General features: G+C 37.3%; 1 protein-coding gene and 1 long non-coding RNA gene across 2 annotated transcripts in view; one reads left to right on the forward strand and one right to left on the reverse strand.

The window, feature by feature from the left end:
• The first annotated feature begins 96 nt into the window (after positions 1–96).
• LOC118352799 (uncharacterized) lies at positions 97–19,506 on the forward strand. Its single transcript, XR_004810552.2, has 5 exons — positions 97–418; positions 15,059–15,174; positions 17,186–17,378; positions 17,766–17,884; positions 18,718–19,506. It is a non-coding gene; the product is annotated as an uncharacterized LOC118352799 (long non-coding RNA).
• TTPA (alpha tocopherol transfer protein) overlaps positions 15,266–23,701 on the reverse strand; it is a 19,013-nt gene continuing 10,577 nt past the window's right edge. Inside the window, exons 3-5 of the mRNA XM_025477830.2 lie at positions 21,488–21,681; positions 19,818–19,928; positions 15,266–17,415 (exon numbers count right to left, since the gene is read on the reverse strand). Of these exons, the coding sequence (XP_025333615.1) occupies positions 17,242–17,415; positions 19,818–19,928; positions 21,488–21,681 (479 nt within the window). The 3' untranslated portion in view covers positions 15,266–17,241. The remainder of the gene's footprint in view (positions 17,416–19,817; positions 19,929–21,487; positions 21,682–23,701) is intronic.

Consider the following 23,701-nt stretch of genomic DNA (forward strand, 5'->3'; position numbering starts at 1 on the left):
GGGGCGTCGCTCCGCCGCGGGGCCTTGTGGGAGATGTAGTTCCGGCGCGCGCGGCGGCCGCGGGGCCCGGGCGGGCGTTTCCGGGGCCGCGCTCGGCGTTCGCGCTGCCACCCGCGACCCCGCGGCCGCCAGCGCTGCGGGGCGGCCGGTGCGGAACAGGCCGGAAACGTGCGGGTGGGCTCGGGGTGGCCGGGATCTCCCCGTTCAGCTCGTCCATGGCGGTGACCTCCCGTCCCCCGTGACCGAGCCCGGGCTCTGGAAGGGGACGGCCCCGGGCCTGGGTCTGAGCGAATCTTGTACCCAGGCCGCCAGCGGGGTAGCTCCCTCCCGAAGGGGAGACCCTGCGTGTCCTTAGCAATGGTGACAGCCCAGTCGGGCGCTCCAGCGTTCCCTGGAAGGAGAGACTGTGGCCTCGGAGGTAATTTCCACACCGCGCTCTTCGTCCTCAGGGTGCAGGCAGCTGGAGGAAGCGAGGGCAAGGGGGGGACGGGGATGTGGACACCTCCCCGGCGCGGGCGCACCTGCGGCCTCACCTGCCAAGCGGCTCTAGGAGGGGCCCCTTGCTGGCATCGCCCCCCCCCCCCCCCCCAGCACGTGCCCTTTCCTGTTAGCTTGGACCCCACACTTGCCTGCCTTCTACACAGGCGCAGAAACGATGACTCTGGTTCCTGGGCGATAGAAGTATTTTGAGGGTTTAAGATTTTTAAAAATACAAGTGTGGAATTTAAAAAAAAAAAAATACTTTTTAAAAAATAGAATTAAAAAAATGCTTTAGAATCACTAGGCATATTTTGGTGGGAAGGTAGGTAAAAAGGCAAAAAGCATTTTCTTTCTAGGTGGAAGTGGCCACTCGCAAGGGCCAAAGTGAATTCAGAATAAAATTCTTTGACGAGTATTGGGAGTGTGTTCAATCAGGGCCAACTATTGAGGATGCAAAGATGAATTGGTTGGACAGTGTCTTTTTTTTTTTTTTTTTTTAGAAGAAGTATGCAATTTTCAGTAAGGAGAAAAGACGGGAAGGGAACATGACTTAGTAAGAATTAGCTTTGGTATATTTCAAGACTGAATGCAGTAAGTAGCCTGGTTTGATAAGACAATAATGCTACTGTACAAGGGCGTGGTGAAAGATAAGCCCACAGGATGTGGTTAAAGATATCATGAAAGGCCTTTAGTACTCAGCTGGTTTTGAGTATAATTGAACAGAGGAAGAGCCTTGGCAAATATGAATTCGTGGTGTTGGAACAGGTGGCTATCCTCGGAGGACAAATAATTATCTGGCCTTTTACACAAAAGTAAACTTTATTTATTTATTTTTATTTTTTAAAAGATTTTATTTATTTATTCATGAGAGACACAGAGAGAGAGGCAGAGACACAGGCAGAGAGAGAAGCTGGCTCCCCATGGGGAGCCCGATGTAGGACTCGATCCCAGAACTCTAGGATCATGACCTGAGCCAAAGGCAGATGCTCAACCACTGAGCCACCCAGTCGTCCCTAAACTCCATTTAAATAAAGATGTAAATGTGTAAAACAAAATATACTCCAATAAGAAAACATAGTAGTAAGTGTTCATGACACTTACTTAGGATTTTATAAAACATTGTATAGAAAGATGCAAGTGGGGCAGCCCCGGTGGCGCAGCGGTTTAGCGCCGCTTGCAGCCCAGGGTGTGATCCTGGGGACCCGGGATTGAGTCCCACGTGGGGCTCCCTGCAGGGAGCCAGCTTCTCCCTCTGCCTGTGTCTCTGCCTCTCTCTCTGTGTCTCTCATGAATAAATAAATAAAATCTCTTAAAAAAATAAATTAATTAAAAAAAAGAAAGATGGAAATGTTAATGGAGAAAAGTAATAAATTTGACAATGTTATAATTTTGAAACTTCTGTATAACTTTAAGAAAGTTAAAGATAAGGCACAAACTTGGAGGATATATTTACAAAATGTAGAATTTTAATAGTTTATTTCTAGAATATACAAAGGACTTAATAAGAACATCTCAAAAGAAAACTAGGGAAAGAATATGAAAAGACAAATTAAACCTTAAATAGTCATCAGGAAAACGTAAATTAAGATAATACATTACATCCATCAGATTGGCATAAATGTAAGCCTTGAAAATAACAAAGTGTGTAGAAAATGAAAATTCTTTAACGCTACTAGTAGAATCATAAATTATTACAACCATTGTTGAAAACGTTAGAGAATATCTGGTAAAGGTGAAGATGCACATATTCTGGGGGCTCCTGGGGGGGCTCAGTCGATTAAGCATCTGCCTTCTGCTCAAGTCATGATCTCAGGGTCCTGGGATCCAGCCCTGCAGTGGGCTCCCTGCTCACTGGGGAGTCTGCTTCTCCTTCTTCCTCTGCTGCTACCCTCCCTGACCCTCATGCGTGCTCTCTCTCTCTTTCTCAAATAAATAAATAAAATCTTTAAAAAAATGCACATATTCTGTAAACGAATATTTTTCAGACATATGTATATACCCTAGAGTAATGCTTGGATGTGTGAACAAGGAAATAGGTACAAGTATGTTCTTTTTTTTTTTTTTTTTTTGCGGGGGGATAACTGAAATATTAAACGCAATGAAAATGACCTATAAGAGAATGGATAATAAATTGAATAATTTTTTTAAGATTTTATTTATTTATTAGTACACATGAACAGGGAGAGGGACAGAGGGAGAGGGAGGAACAGACTCCCTGCTGAGCATGGAGCCCAACATGGGGCTCCATCCCAGGACTCCGAGATCATGACCTGAGCCAAGGTCAGACACCCAACTGACTGAGTCATCCAGGTGCCCCAAATTGAAGAATTAATAGACTTTTAGAAAGCATGAAAATAAATTGGAGCTGCTTTTAAACAAAGATACATCCATATTAATAAGAGATAACAGAGATAAATTATGCTTGGGTCTAGAGGATAAGTCAACCACCTGAACCAGAATCTCTCCACACATTTTCAAAAAAAACATCATTATGTACAAGTAGTGCAAATATAATCACATGTGATGCATGCCTTTAGCAATATTAGAAGACAGAGAATACCACAAACATCCAATTATCAGAAAATGGATTAGTTCCAAATTTTAAAAAGTTTCCTCCACTGCTACAAGACATCTAAATGTAAAGGTGGGAGAGGCAGGACTTCAAAGAATCTTTGAAAAAGAAAAAAGGGAGTGGATGATTAAACAAAGCATAGGCAAAATCAAACCTTGAAAGAAAATGTCAAACATTAAGTGCTAACATACTGAATACAGCCTGGGTCTTAGTAAGTTATAACAATGGATGTCAAGAAGGAGCTTGAAAATAAGAGACCAGAAGTGTCAGATACAGAGAGCGTTACTTTTGAGGAAGAATCAGCTACATTTATGAGAAGGTAATGTCCCTTAACGACATGGCAATGAAGAGAACAAAAGAAGGGGAAAAATTAAGGATTCTACAGAAACAGAAGAAATAAGTCGTGCCAGCCACCCTACCTCACTGCTACATACATAAAACTGCCACCACAAAAACATTATCTTTTAAAGGAATTACACTTCACTATATTGACACAATAAGATACTTTTCAAGTAGGAAATTGTCTACAAAATGCTTGTTTAAAAAAATCAGACCAACACAATGCAAAACTACTCTGAGATGAAACAAAAAAGGTAAATTGTAACATTTCACCTAATGAAAATTATTCCTCAAAACAAAACTGTAAGACCAAGTTCTAAACTAAAATTAAATATTCTCAAACAAGCATTAGATGTGTGTATATATGTGTACACATCAAATCTAGTTCACCACCTAAGAACACAAATGGACAAAATCAGAAAGGAATGCCTCAAAAGTTGACCTAATCTGGAAAAATTTGAAGGAAAAGACAAAACTATCTCACAAGTGAAGAATAAATTACCTTCATCTGTCTAAAGCAGAGAAGACTCAAGCAGAATTTTAATAACCATCAGTGAAGAAAGAGAAGAAATAACCAAAGGAATGGTGATTGAAAAAGTAAAACAGATCTTAGAAAAATGCTTAAAATGAAAGGCAAAGAAGATTCAACATCTGTATTATTGAAGTCCTGGATGAAGAAGAAAATAAAGCAATGGAACAAAAGTTTTTACCATAATCCAGGAGACTTTATGTAAGGAAGAGAAGAATGGTAAAATTGACCTGGAATGAACAACTCTGAGACTTACCCTAGCAAAACTCTTGGACATTAAGGAAAAATAAGAAATTTTGAAGACCATGAGGCAAAATAATCAGTTTACTTATGTGGGTAAGAATATTAGTATGATCTCACACTTTTCAAGAGGAACATAAAAATCAAGGCAATAATGGAGCATCATTTTAAGAAAAATTCAAACAAATTTTTAGATTTCTGTATGCAAGCTATATAAACATAAATGTTCTCACACCCTTCCTGGAAATCCATCTAGAAGATGAATTTCATGTAAACAAAAGGTGACTCGGAAAATACATCAAAACAATTGATGGGGGCAGCCTGGGTGGCTCAGTGGTTTAGCACCACCTTCAGTCCAGGGCATGATCCTGGAGTCCCAGGATCAAATCCCACATCAGGCTCCCTGTGTGGAGCCTGCTTCTCCCTCTCCCTCTGCCTATGTCTCTGCCTCTCTCTCTGTTTCTCTCATGAATAAATAAAATCTTTAAAAAAAAAAAAAAAAAAACAAACCAATTGATGGTGAGCATTTAATAGAATTGTAGTACTAATACTAAAATAAGAGTAGGGATTTGGATCAAAGAGTAGAATATAAATATATATTCTGCCCAATAGGAAGAATGCAAGTTAAAAAAGTAAGAGGAAAAAAAAAAGTAAGAGGAAAGGAGAGAGAGAGGAAGGGAAAACTAAAATAAAATTGTTGTGTATAGGTAATAGGTGAGAGTCAAAAGGTGCCATTTAAAACTGACCAAATAGAAAAAGTTAGAAAAGAACAAAGGGCATGGTAAAAGTTATATAAATAACTGTACTTACGCACATAGACATAAAACAAATAGATCCTAGCTGGAAAAGAGAAATCTGGAGTTTTTTGTAGTTATGTAGGACTGACAAAAAAAAAAAAAAAAAAGGAAAATATAAAGTACATGGTTAAATTTTACCATGGAATATGTGCCAAATTCTGGGATGTTACCAGAAACTGAGGAAGACTGAGTAGGAAAGGCAGAGTGAAACATTCACTTGTCTTGCAGAGTTTTGGAAACAAAGTTCTATTAGAGAGAAGGAGTTTTCAGCAAACCCACAATAGATACTTCAAGGCATTTACAAGATTTTTTAACCTGCAAAAGATGGGTACTAAGTTTAAAATCTTCCAAAGGTAGAACTTTCAAGGCTGAAAAAAAAAAAAAAAAAGAAAAGAGTATGCAGACTATCAATCGGAAACCCAAGAGGACCAGGGCACCTGGGTGCCTCAGTCGGTGGAGGATCAACTCTTGATTTCAGCTTGGGTCCTGATCTCAGGGTCCTGATATGAAGCCCCACATCATGCTGAGCATGGAGCTTGCTTGGGATTCTCTCCCTCTTCTCCCTTTACTCCTCTCCTTGCTCTTATGCTCTCTTTCAAAAAAAAAAAAATAATAATAATAAAATAATTAAAAAGCCCAGGAGGAACGAAGAATAGGGATGAACCAGAGATGGACTAAATCTTAACCAAATTAGCAATCCAGTATAAGACCTGATTGGATTGACTAGCCTTTCACTCTATCTGACAAAAGAAAGGAAGAATCATTGCTAATGGAAGATATTATCTGGAGCCTCTACAGTTAAATGCAATGTCCAATATACTATAAAGTATTTCTAAAAATATGAAGAAGACGAAGTAAGTGATAGTAATATAAAAAGAAAAGTAAAACTGAAGACCCATGGATAGATGGGTAGATGATCCTGATACTGCAATTAGAAAACAAGGTTTTTATTTTAAATAAAATTTTAAGTTACAATTTTAAGTTAAATGGAGAAAAATATGGGCAAAATCAATGAGAAGTTTTCAACAAAGAATTGGAATCTATAAGAAGGAATTTTAAATTCTCTTTATTTTGCCTAAAGAATAATGTCTCCTGTTTTGTATAGTAATTTTAACTGCAAGACATAGTATCATCAGAGGATCCTGTTTTATTAGTAGGTATGTTCCTAACACTGTAAACAGTTGTAAGTTATCTAACAAAAACAGCTAAACAAAAGACTTAGTAAGTTTAATACAAGTATAATGCAAAGCAAAAATTAAAAGTGGGCACCTAGAGTAAAACACATTGAATTTTTCTTCAAAATCAGGAAAACAGCAAAACAAAAGTCACCATTGGAATGTCAAAGAATAAAACAGACCACTAGAGCTAACACAAAAATAAACAAAACATAAGCAAAACTGGTATCTTGTTTTTCCCACCGTACTTATATGTATGTATTTATTCCCCCCCACACACACACACTGTATTTGTATTTAGCTGTGAAAAATAAAATATCCAAAATGACCTTTTACCCTCAGATCTGTTTAAGGACCATTTGAATTGATAAAGTTTATTATTAGTAACATGTTTTTCTTAAATATTTATAATAGCATTATCCCATCTAACTGGGCCCTAGGATTTTTTTCCACTTTCAAAAGGGACAACCCTTTGTTTACTTCTATGTATAGATGAATTAAGTAACTGGATATTCCACCCTAAGTTTACATCAATTATTTACAAAAAAACATTCATGTCTGTCTGAGTTTCTCAAGCCAGTTTTTACTTGAGTCAGGGTAGGTCCTTGCCACTGGCCACTTTTGCACTTTTAATTGCCTCTAGAGAAAATCATCACCAGTGTTTTACTACAGATGCTTGTGGGCCACTTCTTGTTAGAAATACCACTGACTGTCACCAAAGCAGAGTTCTGGATGCTGCTCATCTAAATGCTGTAAAGTATATAGTTCTCCAGTCATCAACTGCCTGCAATCAATCATGACTTCTCTATCAACAGAAGGTGGTCTGGCTGCACCCTAGAATTTGCCTAGCCTCTTCTGAACTACCCTGTTTTTAACACTTCCTCTCTTCTGCTCCATTCTTTATACACCTTGACATCCAGAATGGTAGTGATGGTATAGAAAGGAATATTCCAGTGTTAGTCCTTGGGTAGGACTGGGAATTGGCAAAAGTCAGTCTCATTACAATTGCACTAGTCTCATTCTTTAGTTCAAAGAGTGAGGAGATCTCAGATGACTTATCTCTTCAAGAAGGAGAGCAATCCATTTAGTGAGGCCCCATTAAGAACTCAACAGGCCACTAGAGGAAAAAGCAGAGGAGAAGAAAGATGAAGGGATAACTGGATAAATTTAGGAGTATTATCAATGTGACATACATCCCAAAGTTGAATCAAGTCACTCCTTAGGCATTTACTTTTAGTGAAACCAGTAAGTTCAGTTGAACAGGATAAACGTCTCTGGGGGCAGGCAATGGCTTATTAATCACAAAAGAAAGGACACTTCTCTAGTATCTTCCCAGGTAGGGCTCTACTTACTGAAAACAGGACCCAAAGACTTAGAACCACCAACCAGAAGAACAACTATAGCCTTCTTTGGCTACACCCTGTTCTAGATAGTTCTTGGTTTACAGGAGGGTAGAGGGAAACTGATAGGAGCAAACCTCAAGAGTTTTCTCTTATGACCCTATTGGGAAGGAGAAATAACTATCCGAGAGCTTAATAAGATGAGAGCATCAGAGTGGCCCGAATCTGGCTACAGAGTGTCTACCTCTCCTATGAATGTGTACTGCAATGTTTGAAACCAAGTGTTTGTTTACTAAGGTAGGGAAGAGGCATTTTTTTTTTTTTTTTGCAATTCCTTTCACTCATGACATCTGCTAGATGACAGGAAAGTAACATAGCTTGCCCAGAATCCAGTGGAAATACATGTGTGGGAACAAAAGGTTTAAAAGTGACTGAAAAAAAAATAAATAAATAAAAGTGACTGAAAAAGGTCTCTCTCTGTCTATCATAAATAAATAAATAAATATTAAAAAAAAAAAAAAAAGGGATCCCTGGGTGGCTCAGCAGTTTGACGCCTGCCTTTGGCCCAGGGTATGATCCTGGAGTCCTGGGATCGAGTCCTGCGTTGGGCTCCTGGCATGGAGCCTGCTTCTCCCTCTGCCTGTGTCTCTGCCTCTCTCTCTATCATAAATAAATAAATAAATCTTTAAAAAAAGTGACTGAAAAAGGAAAAACTGAATTAATTTTAATTTGAAAATATATAATTAATACAACATTTTTAAAAAGATTTAAAATGAACTAACCCCTCACCCTCGCAATTAAAAAAAAAAAATGGGACTAGGGGTGCATGGCTGACTTAGTTGGTGGAGCATGCAGTTCTTGATTTTGGGTTGTGAGTTCAAGCCCCATACTGGATGTAGAGTTTAGCTAAAAATCTTTAAAAAAAAATAAAAATACATAAGCTAAAATTAAAACTTAAAAAAAAAAAAAAAGTAAAGAGTTGTCACTAATCCATCCCACACTATTTTCATACTTTCTAAGGAAGATGGATTCTGGATGAGATATTTTGTTTTGCTAAGGGAAGAGGGGTGGTTATGGATTTAGAGAAATCACAAAGGAGCCCAGAGAAATGGGACATAATGAGGGATGAGGGAGAAGGAGAGGAAAGGAAGGGAAGTAAAGAGGAGGGAGTAGAGGAGAGGGCAAGAGAGAGAAGACAGAGGACAACAAGCAAAAGAGAAAGACTGTTCAAAGGTACATTGTGGTTTTGCTGCATGATCTGCAATTTTGTCCTTTTTACCATTTCTATGTGGAAGCTTTTCTAGTCTGCATACTTTATTCATGTTTTATTGTCTATATTGTGTAACTGTGCCAGATGTGAAATTTGTCTCAACATAGCAACTGAATGCAGGCTGAGTCAGCTAGAGGAGGCCCGGTTACATCTCTGTATCTAGGTAAAGCATTCATGTAATAAAGGATTTGGAGGAATACATATGTGGCAGTCACTTCCAAATGGCACAAGATTAGATCAAGTGCCAGTCAGTTGTGGAGCTCTGTGTGCTAAGTTTTGAAATTGTTTACCAAGAAGTTCAGTATTCTTTATTGCATCATTTGCAGTGATGGTTATTTCCTGTTTCCTGTTCATGGAAGATGTGAGAGCTTTGGCTCAATTCTTGAGTAGCCCATAGTGGAGATGCTCCAGACAAAAAGATGGTTCAAATGTGAGATACAGCATCCAAGTCCTCAAGATCTCCTGCCAAGCTCTCAGCTTCCCTTTCAAGGGTGTTATCAGGCTCAGGAGAAAAAGGAAGAATATACTAACATTTTGGCATCAGTCTTCATTTTCAGGAAACAGTTATGGTCCAGATCAATGATAGTCATTAAAGAAGACAAAGAGGAATTTAAATACTTTAAGAAAGTGGTTGGGCTGCATATCTGGTAAGGACTCACAAGACTGGCCAGGTAATATGAGCCTCTCCAGTGCTAGGAGATAGCAATAGGTCTGCTTCCTTAAATGAAATAGGTGTCTTTTGGAATAACCAAAGAAAATGGGGCATTTTTTCGCCATAATGTCATCCTTTCTAACATATAGTAGCTGAGAAAAGGGTATGGTTATAAGGAGACTATCCTGATTGGGAATTTTCCGTATGTGAAACTGTAGTGCCCCCAAGTGGCAGCATCCATGCTGGAGTTGTTAGATGTAAGGTTGCATTTTCTTTAGGTAAATGATGAATAGTTACGAGTACTGTCATTAGAGTTGGCAGAGTAAAAGATGTATAGTTGACCCTTGAACAACACAGGGTTGTGAGGCATTAACACCCTCGCCCTGCCTAGTTGAAAATCTTCATGTAATTTAGACTCCCCCAAAACTTAGTTACTAATAGTCTACTGCTGACCAGAAGCTTAGACAATAACATAAACAGTTGATTGATGCATATTTTGCGTGTTAGATGTATTATGGACTGTGTATTTATAACAAAGTAAGCTAGAGGAAAGGAAATGTTATTACAAAAATCATATGGTAGAGAAAATATATTTTCAGTATTATACTGTAAAATATCTGCATACAAGTGGACACATTCAGTTCAAGCCCATGTTATTCAAGGGTCAACTATATAGATAAAAACTGGAACCTAGAGGGATCCCTGGGTGGCACAGCGGTTTGGCGCCTGCCTTTGGCCCAGGGTGTGGTCCTGGAGACCCGGGATCGAATCCCACGTCGGGCTCCCGGTGCATGGAGCCCTCTTCTCCCTCTGCCTATGTCTCTGCTTCTCTCTCTCTCTCTCTCTGTGTGACTATCATAAATAAATAAAAATTTTAAAATATATATATATATTTTAAAACTGGAACCTAGAAAATTCTTGTCTGTGAAATTGCCAGAGAAATAAATATAACTTTTCTAAAAAGTGGTCCAGATTGGATTTGATTATTTATTTAACTGATATAAAATATAGGAAGAATTCCCTAGCATTGTGTGGGGAAAACAGCTAAGCTGTGGTGGTTTTAAGGATGGGAAGATTTTGAGGAAAATGAAGGAAAGGGTGAACAAAGGCAACAATTTTAATAAAGATGTTAAGTTTGAGTAGCCTCGGGCAGCCCGGGGGGCTCAGCGGTTTGGCACTGCCTTCAGCCCAGGGTGTGATCCTGGAGACCCGGGATCGATTCCCAAGTTGGGCTTCCCTGAGTGGAGCCTGCTTCTCCCTCTGCCTGTGCCTGTGTCTGTGCCTCTCTCTCTCTCTGTGTGTCTCTCATGAATAAATAAATAAAATATTAAAAAAAAGTTTGAGTAGTCTCAGTTTAGCAAAAGCTATCCAGAGGTTTTGGGGATCCTGAATATAGGTAAAATAAGGAATAGGGAAGAAGGAATAGTAAGAAGGGCAAAAAAGACATGTTTCAAGGAAGTTTTGATACTAATCAGTAATAGAAAAATAGAAGGCAGATAACACGAAGGATACAAAAGGAAAATATGGAGGGAATTAAATATAACACCTGTGGATGGGGATCCCTGGGTGGCTCAGGGGGATCCCTGGATGGCTCAGGGGTTAAGCGCCTGCCTTCAGCCTAGGATGTGATCCTGGAGTCCCGGGATCGAGTCCTACGTCCGGCTCCCTGCATGGAGCCTGCCTCTCTCTCTGCCTGTGTCTCTGCCATTCTCTCTCTCTCTGTGTTTCTCATGAATAAATAAAATCTTAAAAAAAAAAAAAAACACCTGTGGATGATCTTTTCCCAGTATGTTAGTTGCAAGCTGACCACTTTATGGTATCATACAATTATTCTTGAGAAAGCCTACTTCATGTCATAATAGGGGAGGACAACCTTTTTTTTCCCTTCTACTCTGCTAGGATCTCTGACAAAAGATAAAGATTAACAAGAGAAAAACTATTCATGCAGTGTACATTGTGTCAGAGGAATTTCAATGAAGGGTAACTTAAAGGGTTGGTTAGAACTTGGGCTTATAGAACATCTTAGCAAAGGAAGAAGACTTTGAGTTTCTACGGGTGATAAATTGTGGGAAGGCAAATAAAATATAAGGAGAATTAATGGAAGATAAAGGCAAATAAATTATTGTTTATTATATAGATTTCTTGGGACTGATAAGGGTCTATAGTTGTCATCAGTGATTAACTTTTGTCTTTCCTGGTAGAGAAAAGAAAGGGGACATTTATGTCCTGCTTTTAGGTAAATAGGGGGAAAGTGGAGAGCTTTTCTTGTATCTGCTTCTTCTCAGTTCCCTGCAGCTCAAAATAATACTTTTGTCAAAGTGGCATATTTTGGGGGTAGCACAGTCTGTCACCTATGTCATCATCTGCTTCTGTGGGCCTCTCCAAAAACCTTCAATTTAAGGTTTCCTGTTGAAGTGGATTTCTATTTGAAGTAAGGCTTTTATTTCTTTTTAGTTGTGAATTGTGAACCCAAGTTTGTAATCTTTGTTTTGGAGCAGTTTGGGTGGTAAGAAGGACCCCTAAATTGGATCTACCCCTTTCATATATAAAAAAAGGGAAAGGGTATGAGTAATTAGAGACGTGAACAGTGGAGAAGAGGACAGAGAGGATTTGAGATTTTGAATTGCAGGCATGGAACCCAATTAAGGAGATCAGGGCCATCTCTTTAGTCACGATTTATAAGGGAGAGGCAATAGCAGAAAAGTTAGGAAGTCAGTTCTGGCAATAGCCAACTATTCGTGTAAGTCCTTGGAGTTGTCTTTTGGTGTTAACAGAAAGGGAAATTGATAATGGTGTTAATATTTTTCTTTTTTTGAAATAAAGCCTTTACTTCAAGGAGAATATCATGTGCTAAAACTTAAAGGCTGTTTTATGTTTAGAGATGTTATGTCCCTTTTGGACAAGAGCTTGGAGTGAATTTTGGGTATTGACAACCATCATTAATCAGAGAAGGTCATCTACATACTGAATTCCGGTAATGAGACTCAGATACCCTCAGAGGATGGACTGAAGTTCTTCAAAAGAGGTTCTCCTGATTAATGAGTGGATAAGACTGAGCAGTGGGGCAGGAAGATGGAGTACAGTGTGGGGCTGTGCCTGACCATTCCCCATCCCAGACCTTTACATCACCCCATGTGCATAGTGCTTTGAGAAAGAGGGGCATGGTGCCTGGTAAAACTCTGCTCTGGGTAACGTGCAAAAAGAGCTCTTATGGACTGGAGAGGGAGCTCCTGATGAGAACTCCTGAGGAGGAGTTTATTTACTCAACTATGGTTAACCAGTCTCTGGAACAACATCTTGGGGGCCAGCCTGTAATTCGTATGTGTGTGAGAGTAAAATTAAAAGAAGTGAAGTTTAAAATCAACGAAAAAATTAAAGCCAATTACTTAAAATACTTAAAACAGAGAAATGGATTGAGGTCTGAGATAAATAAAGCCCAACAGGGTAGGACCTTATCACTGTAATACTGCTAACATTTAGGATGAGAGAGAGAAAAAAAGTAGGGAGAGGAGGTTACGTCAGAGGGTTTGTAAGGAGGCTGCTGAGGATAGCCCAACTTCCTAGTAAATATTCCACTTAGCAAGGCAGACCTTCATCCCACTTGTGACTCTTTCCCTGGTAGCTATCCCCAGCCTTGCAATAATAAATATCCCTCGGTAAGGTCTGCATCCTATGAGTATTGATCCTGTGCTAGATGCTAGTTAGATACTGATTATACTAAAGTGAAAAAGACTGTCTGCCTTTAAGAGCACTTTGCAGCAGGTTGACAGGTAAACAGCTATAAATTCAGTGTCATAAAGATTGTTTTAGACATCCACACAGAGGATCCACAAGTGGGAGCAAAGAATTCTCTGGAGGGTTAAGGTTTTCACAGATGTGACAAGTGAGCAGGACTTTGCAGAGAAAGCAGGAAAGAAAATGGAGCCGAGAAAACAATAAGAGCAAAGGTTCAAAGTACACGCTATACACAGTACACATATTTTACCTCCCTCCCCGCCACCTTCTGAGATGTTTTGCATGGAGGGGGTGATAGTTTTCCAAGTGGTGAGAAGGCTGAGTGCTAGAGTACAGGTGGGGTTTGGAGTCTTGCAATGTGAAGTTGGAAGAACAGGTTGGGCCTGGTTGTTAAGGGCTCCGGATGCCAATTAGTTTACCGCACAACCAGTGCTGCTTCTCTCAAAGTTCAGGGAATAAAATCTTGCAGGAAGAGAACTTTGGCAGCAGTGGAAGGGGTATGTAAGGGCAAGAATAAGGAGATACTGGTAATACTCCTCTATTGTGGAGGCTGTTATAGCAGGTCTGATGAGAGATGACTAATCTTGGAAATGGGTTGGGGCCTGACATTCCCAAGTAGGATTGGTAGAGTCTGGTGGCCTATGGAACTGGGTCTATGAGGAGCACGGTGGTGGTGTGGAGGGTGTGGACTTCAGCGCCAAGCCGGCTGAGTTCAGTGATGCTGGCATTCGCTAGCTCTGTGAATCTGAGCCAGGAGCAGACACTTTCAAAGTTCAGTTCTCGCCTGTAAAAAAATGGACAAAATGCCACTTACCTTTTTTTCCGGCAAAGATCACAAGGCACAACATGTGTGAATCTAAATTTTTGTCTAGCACAAAATAAGTAATCTGTACATTTGAGTGCCCTTGAGCAGGTGTGTAAAGCCTCACACGTTTTGTTTCATGTGCATCTTTCTAGGGGAAGTCCTACTCTTCTGTCCCCATTCCCTCCCTCCAAAAATATAGGGCTATTTACTATTTCTTAGACATGGCCTATTCTTTCTCATCTCTGTCTCTGCTCATGCTGTTTCTTTTCTTGGAATATCCTTTCTCTCCTCAGTTCTCATTGTTTGCTAGGGCAGTCAATTCACCTTAAATGTTCTGCTTCAAGTTGTACCTTGTCTAAAAACACATCTTCAGTTACCCAATGTGGAAATTATCTTTCCTTCCCAGGCATTTTTTTTTTCCCTTCCAAGGCATTTTATTAGAACCATTCTAATGACCCTTACACTATCCTGCACTTTACCTGGCTATATTGTATATATATTTTCTCTTTTCTAAGTAACATCTAGTTAATTTCTCTATTCACTGTAGTATTTGATTCAGTGTCCAGAATTATCAAAAGTAGACATTTAATAGATTAATATGATTGACCTGGGTAGAGAAGAAAGCAGTTAAGCAAATACTAGCTATGGGGGAAGGAGGAGGATGGTACGCGTCCTTGCTAACAAGAAAATTACTGGAGATGTATTGTTGCCAATCCTAATTTTATTACCCTCATTACTGGTTCTGCCTGTGTGGAGTTCACAGTTCCTCCATGGCAATAAGTGTGGCAAAATTTAACAGTAAGGAGTTTCAGACAACACCATCCTACAACACCGTCCTACTAGTTTGTTGAGTTTTTGGTAGGTTTGTATGTTTGACCTGTTTTATGAGCCACAGACTTAATTTGGATGAGTGGCAAAGGCACAGTATATGCTTTAGCTCTTCAGTGTTATTTCTGTAAGAAAAATACATAGTTTGACGAATAAAATCATGATCTAGGTTAACAGCAGATTGTTTCAAAATTTGATTATCTGATTAAGTAGTACATTTTTTTCCACTTAGAAGTTTTAACTTATTAAATCTACATGGCTTTGTTTCATGAAATTAGTTTTGTGGTCCCTTTAAGCACAGCGAGAGACACTAGCGGAAAATGGTGTGGAACTAAGCAGCCCTGCAAAACCAGCCTGCAACGAAAACTTACAGAGGAAAAATTAGCATTTGTGTAATGTACAACCAGATGTGGTAAGTTTTTCTTAAACTTATCTATAAAGAAAGGCAATTTTTGAAAACAAATGCCTAACATTTGTATTTAAAAATGAAAAAGAAACAGCTATTATGTGAAAGATCTTTATTTTCTTTTAAGCAGTATTAAAGTTATTGTGCAGTTCAGTAACACAATGAACACGTTACAGTGAACCTTCTAAAAGGCACTTCCGGTGCAATCACAGTAAGGTAACAGAGACAATCTTACCATCTTATAAAGCTGCCTGCTCATTTCACATTGTTCTTTTAATGTTCTTCAAGAGTAAATTGTTGCATTAAAAAAAAGTCAAAGTCTCATTTTTTTTTGAAATGTACTTCCGTTGACTGACATATTTTAATTCTATTTACTTTTAATGTCCTCGCCAGTGAATGACATTTAAAAAACATTTTTAAATATTACCCTTGATCCATGTGCTTCACAGAGTTAGAAGAAAGTGTTTTAATTATCCAAACATAAATGAAATGGAACTCTGATATAAATCTCCTTCAGAGGAATAAAGCTGAGTAAATCAGAGCTTTCTGTTGTTGTTATTGTTTATTCTTTTTCAGTGATTTTATTCTGCTGTTATTTTTAATTATATAATTTTGTGAATTATATGATTTTGTAAGGAAGATTTTATAATTTTTTAGAAAGCAGGCATGATCTGATTTATTAATAAAAAAATGTAATGTAAAGTTAGCTTCCCAATGCTAAATCAAAATTAAATATGTACTTTAAAGAACATTCACAATTGCTCTCAATTTTTCATAGACATATGTACAGAGAATCACAAGTATCAGCTCATCTGATTAAAATAATTTTCTTATAAAGAAAAAAACCTTCCACACATCTTATCACAAAGATACTATTATGTGATTAATGTTGAAACTCAACTAAGCTGAACAAATGTTTAAACAAATTTTTACCCTGTGTTTTTTTATTTTCAAGCTTAAAATAAAATTTAAAAAATTATGAAACACTATAAAAATGGTCATAAATTGAAAGCTATGTTAACATTGTATCTTTCTTAATAAACGATATATTCTTGACATAAGCTATCATACAAACAGCACATTTTAACTGTTTTTTTAAAGTAAATATAAATTAGACAATTTGACTAGAATACTCTGATATATAGTAAAAGTAGAATTATTTCATACATAATCTGAAAAGTTCCAGGTGTAACTGACAGTGATTTTTAAAATGTAAACATATCCTTTCCTTTGTGTAGTTGTGTTATTGTTCAGTTAAAAATAGAGTCCCTGTAGGACTATTATTCCATTTCTAATTATTCCAAATATTATTCCATTTCTAATTCTCTATGTCATGATAATAACCAAAAACTGAAGTCAAAATTACATTCTTGATATATTTGAAAATGCAGAAATAGTATTAAGAAGCCATCAGCTATGCCTGGAATATTTCTTAAATTATTTTTGATTGTCAGTTGTATCAACATGAGTAATTATATAAAGACCTCTAGATGCTATCTATGATAGTTTGTGGTGTACAGACTCTTCAATCAAAAGTTTCTATTGTGGAAATATGCTGAAACAGAACTTCCCTGAGATGAACTATCTTGCTGGTCCACAGAAATAACTCTGTAAAACTATATTCAGATTTTAATCTGAATTACAATCTAATCAGACACCCAAACAAATGGGCATTAATAGATTTTTATCATCAGTTGATTGGTACTAATACTTATTTTCTTGGATTACTTATACATTACTAAACCAATGTAGTCTGATAACTTGCTGAAAATGAAACTTCAGAAACAGCTACTTAAAGATATACTTTCAAGTACAAAAATCGTGAATCCTTTCTATGCTTTTAAGGTGTACTACATTTAACTACTTGAAAGATAAAGAAAATGCGTTTAAAAAGTCAGGAAGTTTCCTAAATACCCATGTTGCTCATGTCAGAAGAGTTTTACATTTTAAAAGATCAGTCAGACCCGTTAACATTAATTGGTTCAAACGATTGTTTTTCTTTCATTTATATAACCAGGTAGGATCTCACTCATATTTATAATTAGGAAGTCATTCACATTAAATAACTTTTTCTCATTCGCTGATCTGTGAAATGCTGCTGAGATAATTTTCAGACTTCATTATAAAATTTGTCCACTCCTGACAAATGTCCTCCATGGAGAATTCAGCTCCACCATATTCCAGAGGAAGAATGTCTGGGAAATGCTGAAGTAAGCTTTGTTTGTAATTGTTCCCATGCATGTGAATCTGAAATAGCCAAAATGTTTTAGAAGATACTCCCTCAGATGTTCAGTGTATTAGATACATTTCTAATGTAAAATCAGTACCATAAAATAAAGCATTCTAATGACTTTCAAGATAGCAGAGCATGTATAGATAGTATGCCTTTTATTTCTCTGCTTATATCAGAATTATATGTATATTTCTATTCTGCTGCTTATGAATGTAATCACCATATTGTTTTTATTTGTATTTGTATTTGCATAACTATACAGGGTTTATAAAAAGATATTTTTTTAATAAAAAGATATTCTACACTCTTTCAAAAATAGATTTTAAAACTCTAAAATTATTTTATACATTCTATTCCCTAACAGGTGATTCTCAGCAAAATATCTAACATCCTGAGACTGTTCTAGAGATGATAAAAATATACTACCTGGTATTCATTTGTATGAATTAAAAGCATATATCTGCACATATAGCTATGTATATGGTGAGTAATTTATGTAGTACAGCTGATGGATACTCTTGGCTAGTACAGAATTAAGAGACAATTATGATGGTTGAGAACCTTAAATTTTCAAATACTGTAATCTATAAAAATTGATCATATAATGCCAAGAGGTTAAAATAAAGACCTAGAACTTTCAGCTAAAAGTACATCTTGCTAAAAATAAATAAGTGCCCTCCTTCCAACGGCTAGGGCAAAATGTTCATCTATATATTCAATGATTATTTAAAAGCAGTTACTATATGCTAGAATATGACAATTGAAAGATGAATGAAACAAGGTTCCTGTTCTCGAGAACCTCACAGTCCCAATTCTTGATTTCTTCTGAAATGTTTAAAAGATCATCAACTAATTGAAAAAAAAAATTCCACTATCTCCTCAGAAAGAACATTCACAGGATAGTGCCAAAATGTTGAAAGGGAAGAGAATGGACTGGTTCCCCTGCTCCCTTATTTTGACAAATCTCTTTCATGTCAATTACCTTTTGCTGAAACGCTTCACCTGCCTTCTCAATTTTTTATTTTTCCTTCTTTTCTGCTTATATTCTATTAATTTAGATTCCATTTGTTTTTGTTTTTATTTGTCCAGAATGTAACCCAAAATAGAAATAACTTATTTTTAGATCTTTCAGAGTTAAATAAAATGTGGTCAGCTATTATCAAGCTACACTGCAGAGAGAGACAAAACTAAAGCCCCCCAAAAACTGACTTTTCCAAAAACACTAGAATGAAGAGTGGCCATTTTCATAGGTGTGGTTTTTCTTAAAAACAGATAGAAATTCCTACTGGATAACCTCTTCCAATTATCCTTTACAGATTAATGTAGAAGAGGGGTTGCCATTCTTGGGAATTCAGATTTTATTCGAAAAATCCTAAGAGATATTAGATATCCACCGGAGATAAGGCTCCACAGGATATGTAAAAACAAAAACCAAAAAACCCCATCAGGGGCAGCCCGGGTGGCTCAGCAGTTTGGCACCACCTTCGGTCCGGGACCTGATCCTGGAGACCTGGGATCGAGTCCCACATCCAGCTCCCTGCGTGGAGCCTGCTTCTCCCTCTGCCTGTGTCTCTGCCTCTCTCTCTCTCCCTCTATGTCTCTCATGAATAAATAAAATCTTAAAAAAAAAAACATCAAATTTCTTTACTTTAACTAACATGATATTAGTCACATACCTTGGGACTATGGTTTTCATTTATGCATGTCTAATTTAAATACATTTATTTTTATTTGCACAGAGAATACATTCATATGACTAGATATCAAAACAAGATAAAAGATACATAATGAGATGCCTTGGTCCCTATTCAAACCTCATCCACCCCATCCATACCTCTATTCTATTACATATAGTTAGGTCACTTTCTTATATACCCTTTTAATGCAAATATAACTAGAGATTCTGATTTCTTTCCTTTTTTTCCCAAAAGATGTCAGACAAAAAAAACTACTCTTCATTTTTAAATTTCACTTTACATCATGAAAATCTTATTGTATTCCATTGTGTTGATGTATCTGTTTATTTAATCAGTTCCCTAATGATGAACACTTGGTGGTTTCCAATCTTTTGCTGCAATGAATCCTCTTGTATATGTAATTTTGTTTATGTGCTGGTACATTGGTGGGATAAAATCCCAGATGTGCAAAGGCTGCGATTTTGATAACTATTACCACACTGCCCTCTATAGGGAATAGCCGGTTTTCACTCCCACTTCAGTGAATGAGAGGCTATTTCCCCACAGCCTATCTTGATTTTTCAAAATTAAAAAGAAATTTTAATTTATAAAAATGGTTTGTTAGGTACTCAAAACATTGGGTTAATTGTGGGGAGAGGAGGTAATAATGCAATCCGTAAGTAAAAAAGTATTGGGACATTTGGGACAGAAGAATAGTGACTTGAATAGGTTTTACTCACCCGTTCCTTAATTTTTTCAGTCAGGAATGGTTTAATCATGGAAAAGACAGCATGGAAAATTATCGGCTCATTTATCAAATGGATACCACGAACTTTTAATGGGAAGGAATCCTTTTGAAAATAAAGAAAGACAGTATTAAGAACAAAGCATAGATCAACAAATATTCCTATTGACCAGTTCCTTTTCTGAACACCTGCTATACTTAGCGCAGTACCTAAAGTGGGATTTTATTTTCAGAATTATTTACTCCAAGAACAAAATAGTCTGCTTTACAGTTCATAGTCACTAGATTAAGTAAAGATCTCTAAAAAAGGTTTCACCTTATAGCTTAGGCAAAGTTTTATAAAAAAGACCTGCATCTTTTGTAAGTAAGACATGGAAAGTATTTTCCCCAATTATGTATAAATGTTCTTTCAAGGAACCAATGAGTCATTTGGATATTTTATACTTAACCATTTTACCCTCATTTTTATTTTGAGAAACAAAATTTCAGTGAAGTTGAAGGAATAGTAAACACACTTTTAAACTTTTGACATAGGTGTAAATCTTTCATATCAAAGTAAGATAGGTTTATTTAGAAAATTTAAAAAGTTAAGAATTTTAAAAAAACACTTCAATAGTTTTCCTACCCAAAATGTGTTAACATAGAGATTTCTCCCACCAAGATCTTCACATGCAAAATTCTTTTTTTTTCCCCATGCATGGCTTTTACAGATGTGTTATCAATTTGGAGCTTTTCCTTCCAGGTTCTTTCTATGAATAATTTTATTTTAAACATAATTGCCAATATGCTCCCTAAGTAATTTGCACCATTTGCTTCACTGACATAATACAGTTTTTGTACATATCATATTGTTGCAATAATCTATCAAATGGATTTGCCATAATTTAACCATTTCCCTGTTTCTAGACAAATAAGCTATTCCTAATTTTCACTTATGAAAATTGATGCTATAGTAACTATATTTATAGAAGGCAATGGTGGTTATAAACACAACTCATATTCAGATGACCTAAACTGGACTTCTTACTTCACTGCTGACAAAATGTGTATGCCTGAGCATTCCTATGTCACCCCTCTGACATAGTTAATTAACCTGTAAAATGGGAAAAATAATAGCCATAGGATTGTTTGGCCATTAAATGGTAATGCACTTGAGATACTTAGCAAAGTACCTGATACAGGGTAAACTACTATTATTATTATATATGAAGTCTTTACCATATTTCAGAAAATTCCTTGGCTAGGTCCCCAAAAGTATAATTACTATATCAAAGATGATGGCCATCTTAAAAACCTTTTAATTTCTGAAAGAACTGTATCAACTTATACCTACCAAGAATGTAACATTTTGTTATACCATTGCTATAAATATTGTTTTGAGACAATCTTTTGATTTAGGAAGAAAATTTTAACATCAGAAAGAGAAAGCTATCATATTATTGTTCAAATGGTTACTAATTTTGAACATATTTACAGTTTCTTGCAACATTCTTTTGTGAATTAATAACACTTTATTTCCTCTTAGCATTATTGAATTCTATGTATCATTTAAAAGTTATTTAATTTTCTAATAAATGTTCTATCCTGTTGCTTTGTTGAACATTTAACTAAATTCAAATCTATTATTTGGAGTTAGTATCTCAAGGATTTAAAATATACACTTACTGTAAGAACAGCAGCAATCTTCTTGGCTACAGATGGGGTAATTTGAAAAGCATGAGAAAACTGCCAGCCTTCTAGATCAAAGACAGCCTTGATACCATTCCGTTGCGTTTCTACCTCCTGTACAATAAGCTCGGATGTGATTAGACTTACACGAAAAACATCATAAGCTGTGAAAACTTTTGGGTCCCATTGTGCTAAAAAAAATTTAAAAATAGCACATCTCAGCATAATGTAAAGACTCAGGAAGATTTACAAAAGGAAACTAATTCTTTTGAGACTTAAAAGATCAGTAGAAATAGAAACATGTCAAGATCATGGATTGAATAAAGGATCAAATTGGTGGTCCAAAAACATGTTCCTGTTTTTCCCCCCATCCTCAGATCCCTAGCAAAGAACAGATTTTTAAAAGCATGGGGGAGAAGAGAATGAATGCAGGCTGGATTTGAGTGCCAGATGAAACTATAGCCCAAAATAAGCAGGAGAGGGGTTGTGGCTGAAGATGAAAATACCCCTAGCTATGCTCCCAGCTCCGAGGTTTTGGAAATGGGAAAAGCAATGGCTTTTGCATGATAAAGCATTATAAAGAGGGCCTTACACTAACCGGAGGTTGCTAAAGGGAAATGGATGAAGAGCAGACTGACAGGCTGATGTGTCAAACACGCCTCAGTGGCAACAGCACATAGCTGTCAGGTCTGTACAGACCAGAAGAGTAAGTGTGGGCTTTGGAAAAGAGCCAGGGAAGCACTCCAGTAGCTGCCCACACCCAGGGGAAACAATGAAGAATTACCAACATTCTTGTCCTCCCCTCCCCCACCATCCCTGGGCAGGCCAGGGCAAGCAGAATGACAGTAATGGATAGGCAAACAGGTGATCTTGAAAGATACACATCCACTAAGCATTACAACATTTCTAAAAATAAAAAGAAGAGGGGACCCACACTCAATAGACAAAAGCACTAAAACCAACGGTTAATAGAGCAAGAAACGTTAAAAAGCAAAACAGTTTCAGTGAGGGAACAAAAGGGTAATGAAGGTTATTATTATAAGAACAGGTTATTTATTATTTGAAAGAATTAGTTGAGATCTTGGAAACAACAAAAAGATAATTCAAAGCAAATCTCAGTTGATGGGACAAATGGCAGAAAAGACAATCAGTGGGTGGATAATGGTTTGGAATACCAAGCTGAGGAGTTCTCTGAAAAGACCCACATGTTGAAATGTATGCATCAAAAGACTCATGCAGCTAAAGACATGCAGCTGGCTCCAGAAGTTTCAACATCCAACTAATTAGAGTTCTGGAAGATAATAATGCAGAGAATAGGGAAGAGGGAAAAGAGGAGTAACAGTAGAGAAAAATGTTCCAAGGCTGAAAAAAAATCCAAGTCTTCATACTGAAGGTTCCGTGGAGTGCCTAAGGAGACAAATGAAAAGGGGTGGGGGGGAAGATTCATGATTAATGGTAAAGTTTCAAAATACCAAAGTGTCTGGCTTGGACAACTGGGTAGAATGGTGGTACCATTTACTGAGATTGGAAACAGTGGAAGAGAAATGTTTTGGGAGGAAAAGATCATAAGTAGTTTTGGACATGTAAAAATGGTGAGTGAGAGCCATCCTATTGGACACAGTTGGAATATGGAGATGCTTGTTTGGACCCCTGGGGACAGGAGGAGATAGTGGAGTGAAGACAGAAATCTGAGTTTGTACTTTCATGACAGCCTGTGACGGGGATCATCTTAGGTCTATGTAGAAAGTTGCATAAGAAGAGGAAGCTGAGGCCAATTTTCTAAAGAAAATCAGCATTTAAAAGGTAGTAAAACAACTGGTGCCGGCAGAGGAGACTCAGAAAGAGTAGCCAGTTAAAGTCAGGAAAACATCAGGAGAATGTGGCATCAGAAAAGCCAAGGGAAGAGGATATCTCAAGAAACGGGAAGTGGTTTGCTGTGTTGAGAGATCAAGTAAAACAGAACTAACTATGTGCATTAGATTTGGTGAAAAGAAGGTCACTGATGATTTCAGCATAGAAGAGGGAGTGAAAATAGGCCAACGTGGATTAAGAGGAACTGTGAAAATATGGATGGTGAATATCAATAATTAGAGATGTTTGGCTGAGAATGAGGAGTAGAGAGATGGCTAGGCTGGAGGCTGGAGGATCTTGTGGGATTGAGGAGGAGTTTTTGCTTTGTTTTTGGATGGCTGACACGTAATAGATTTAAAT

Source organism: Canis lupus, chromosome 29, assembly GCF_003254725.2.
Source record: "Canis lupus dingo isolate Sandy chromosome 29, ASM325472v2, whole genome shotgun sequence".
NCBI classification, from domain to species: domain Eukaryota; kingdom Metazoa; phylum Chordata; class Mammalia; order Carnivora; family Canidae; genus Canis; species Canis lupus.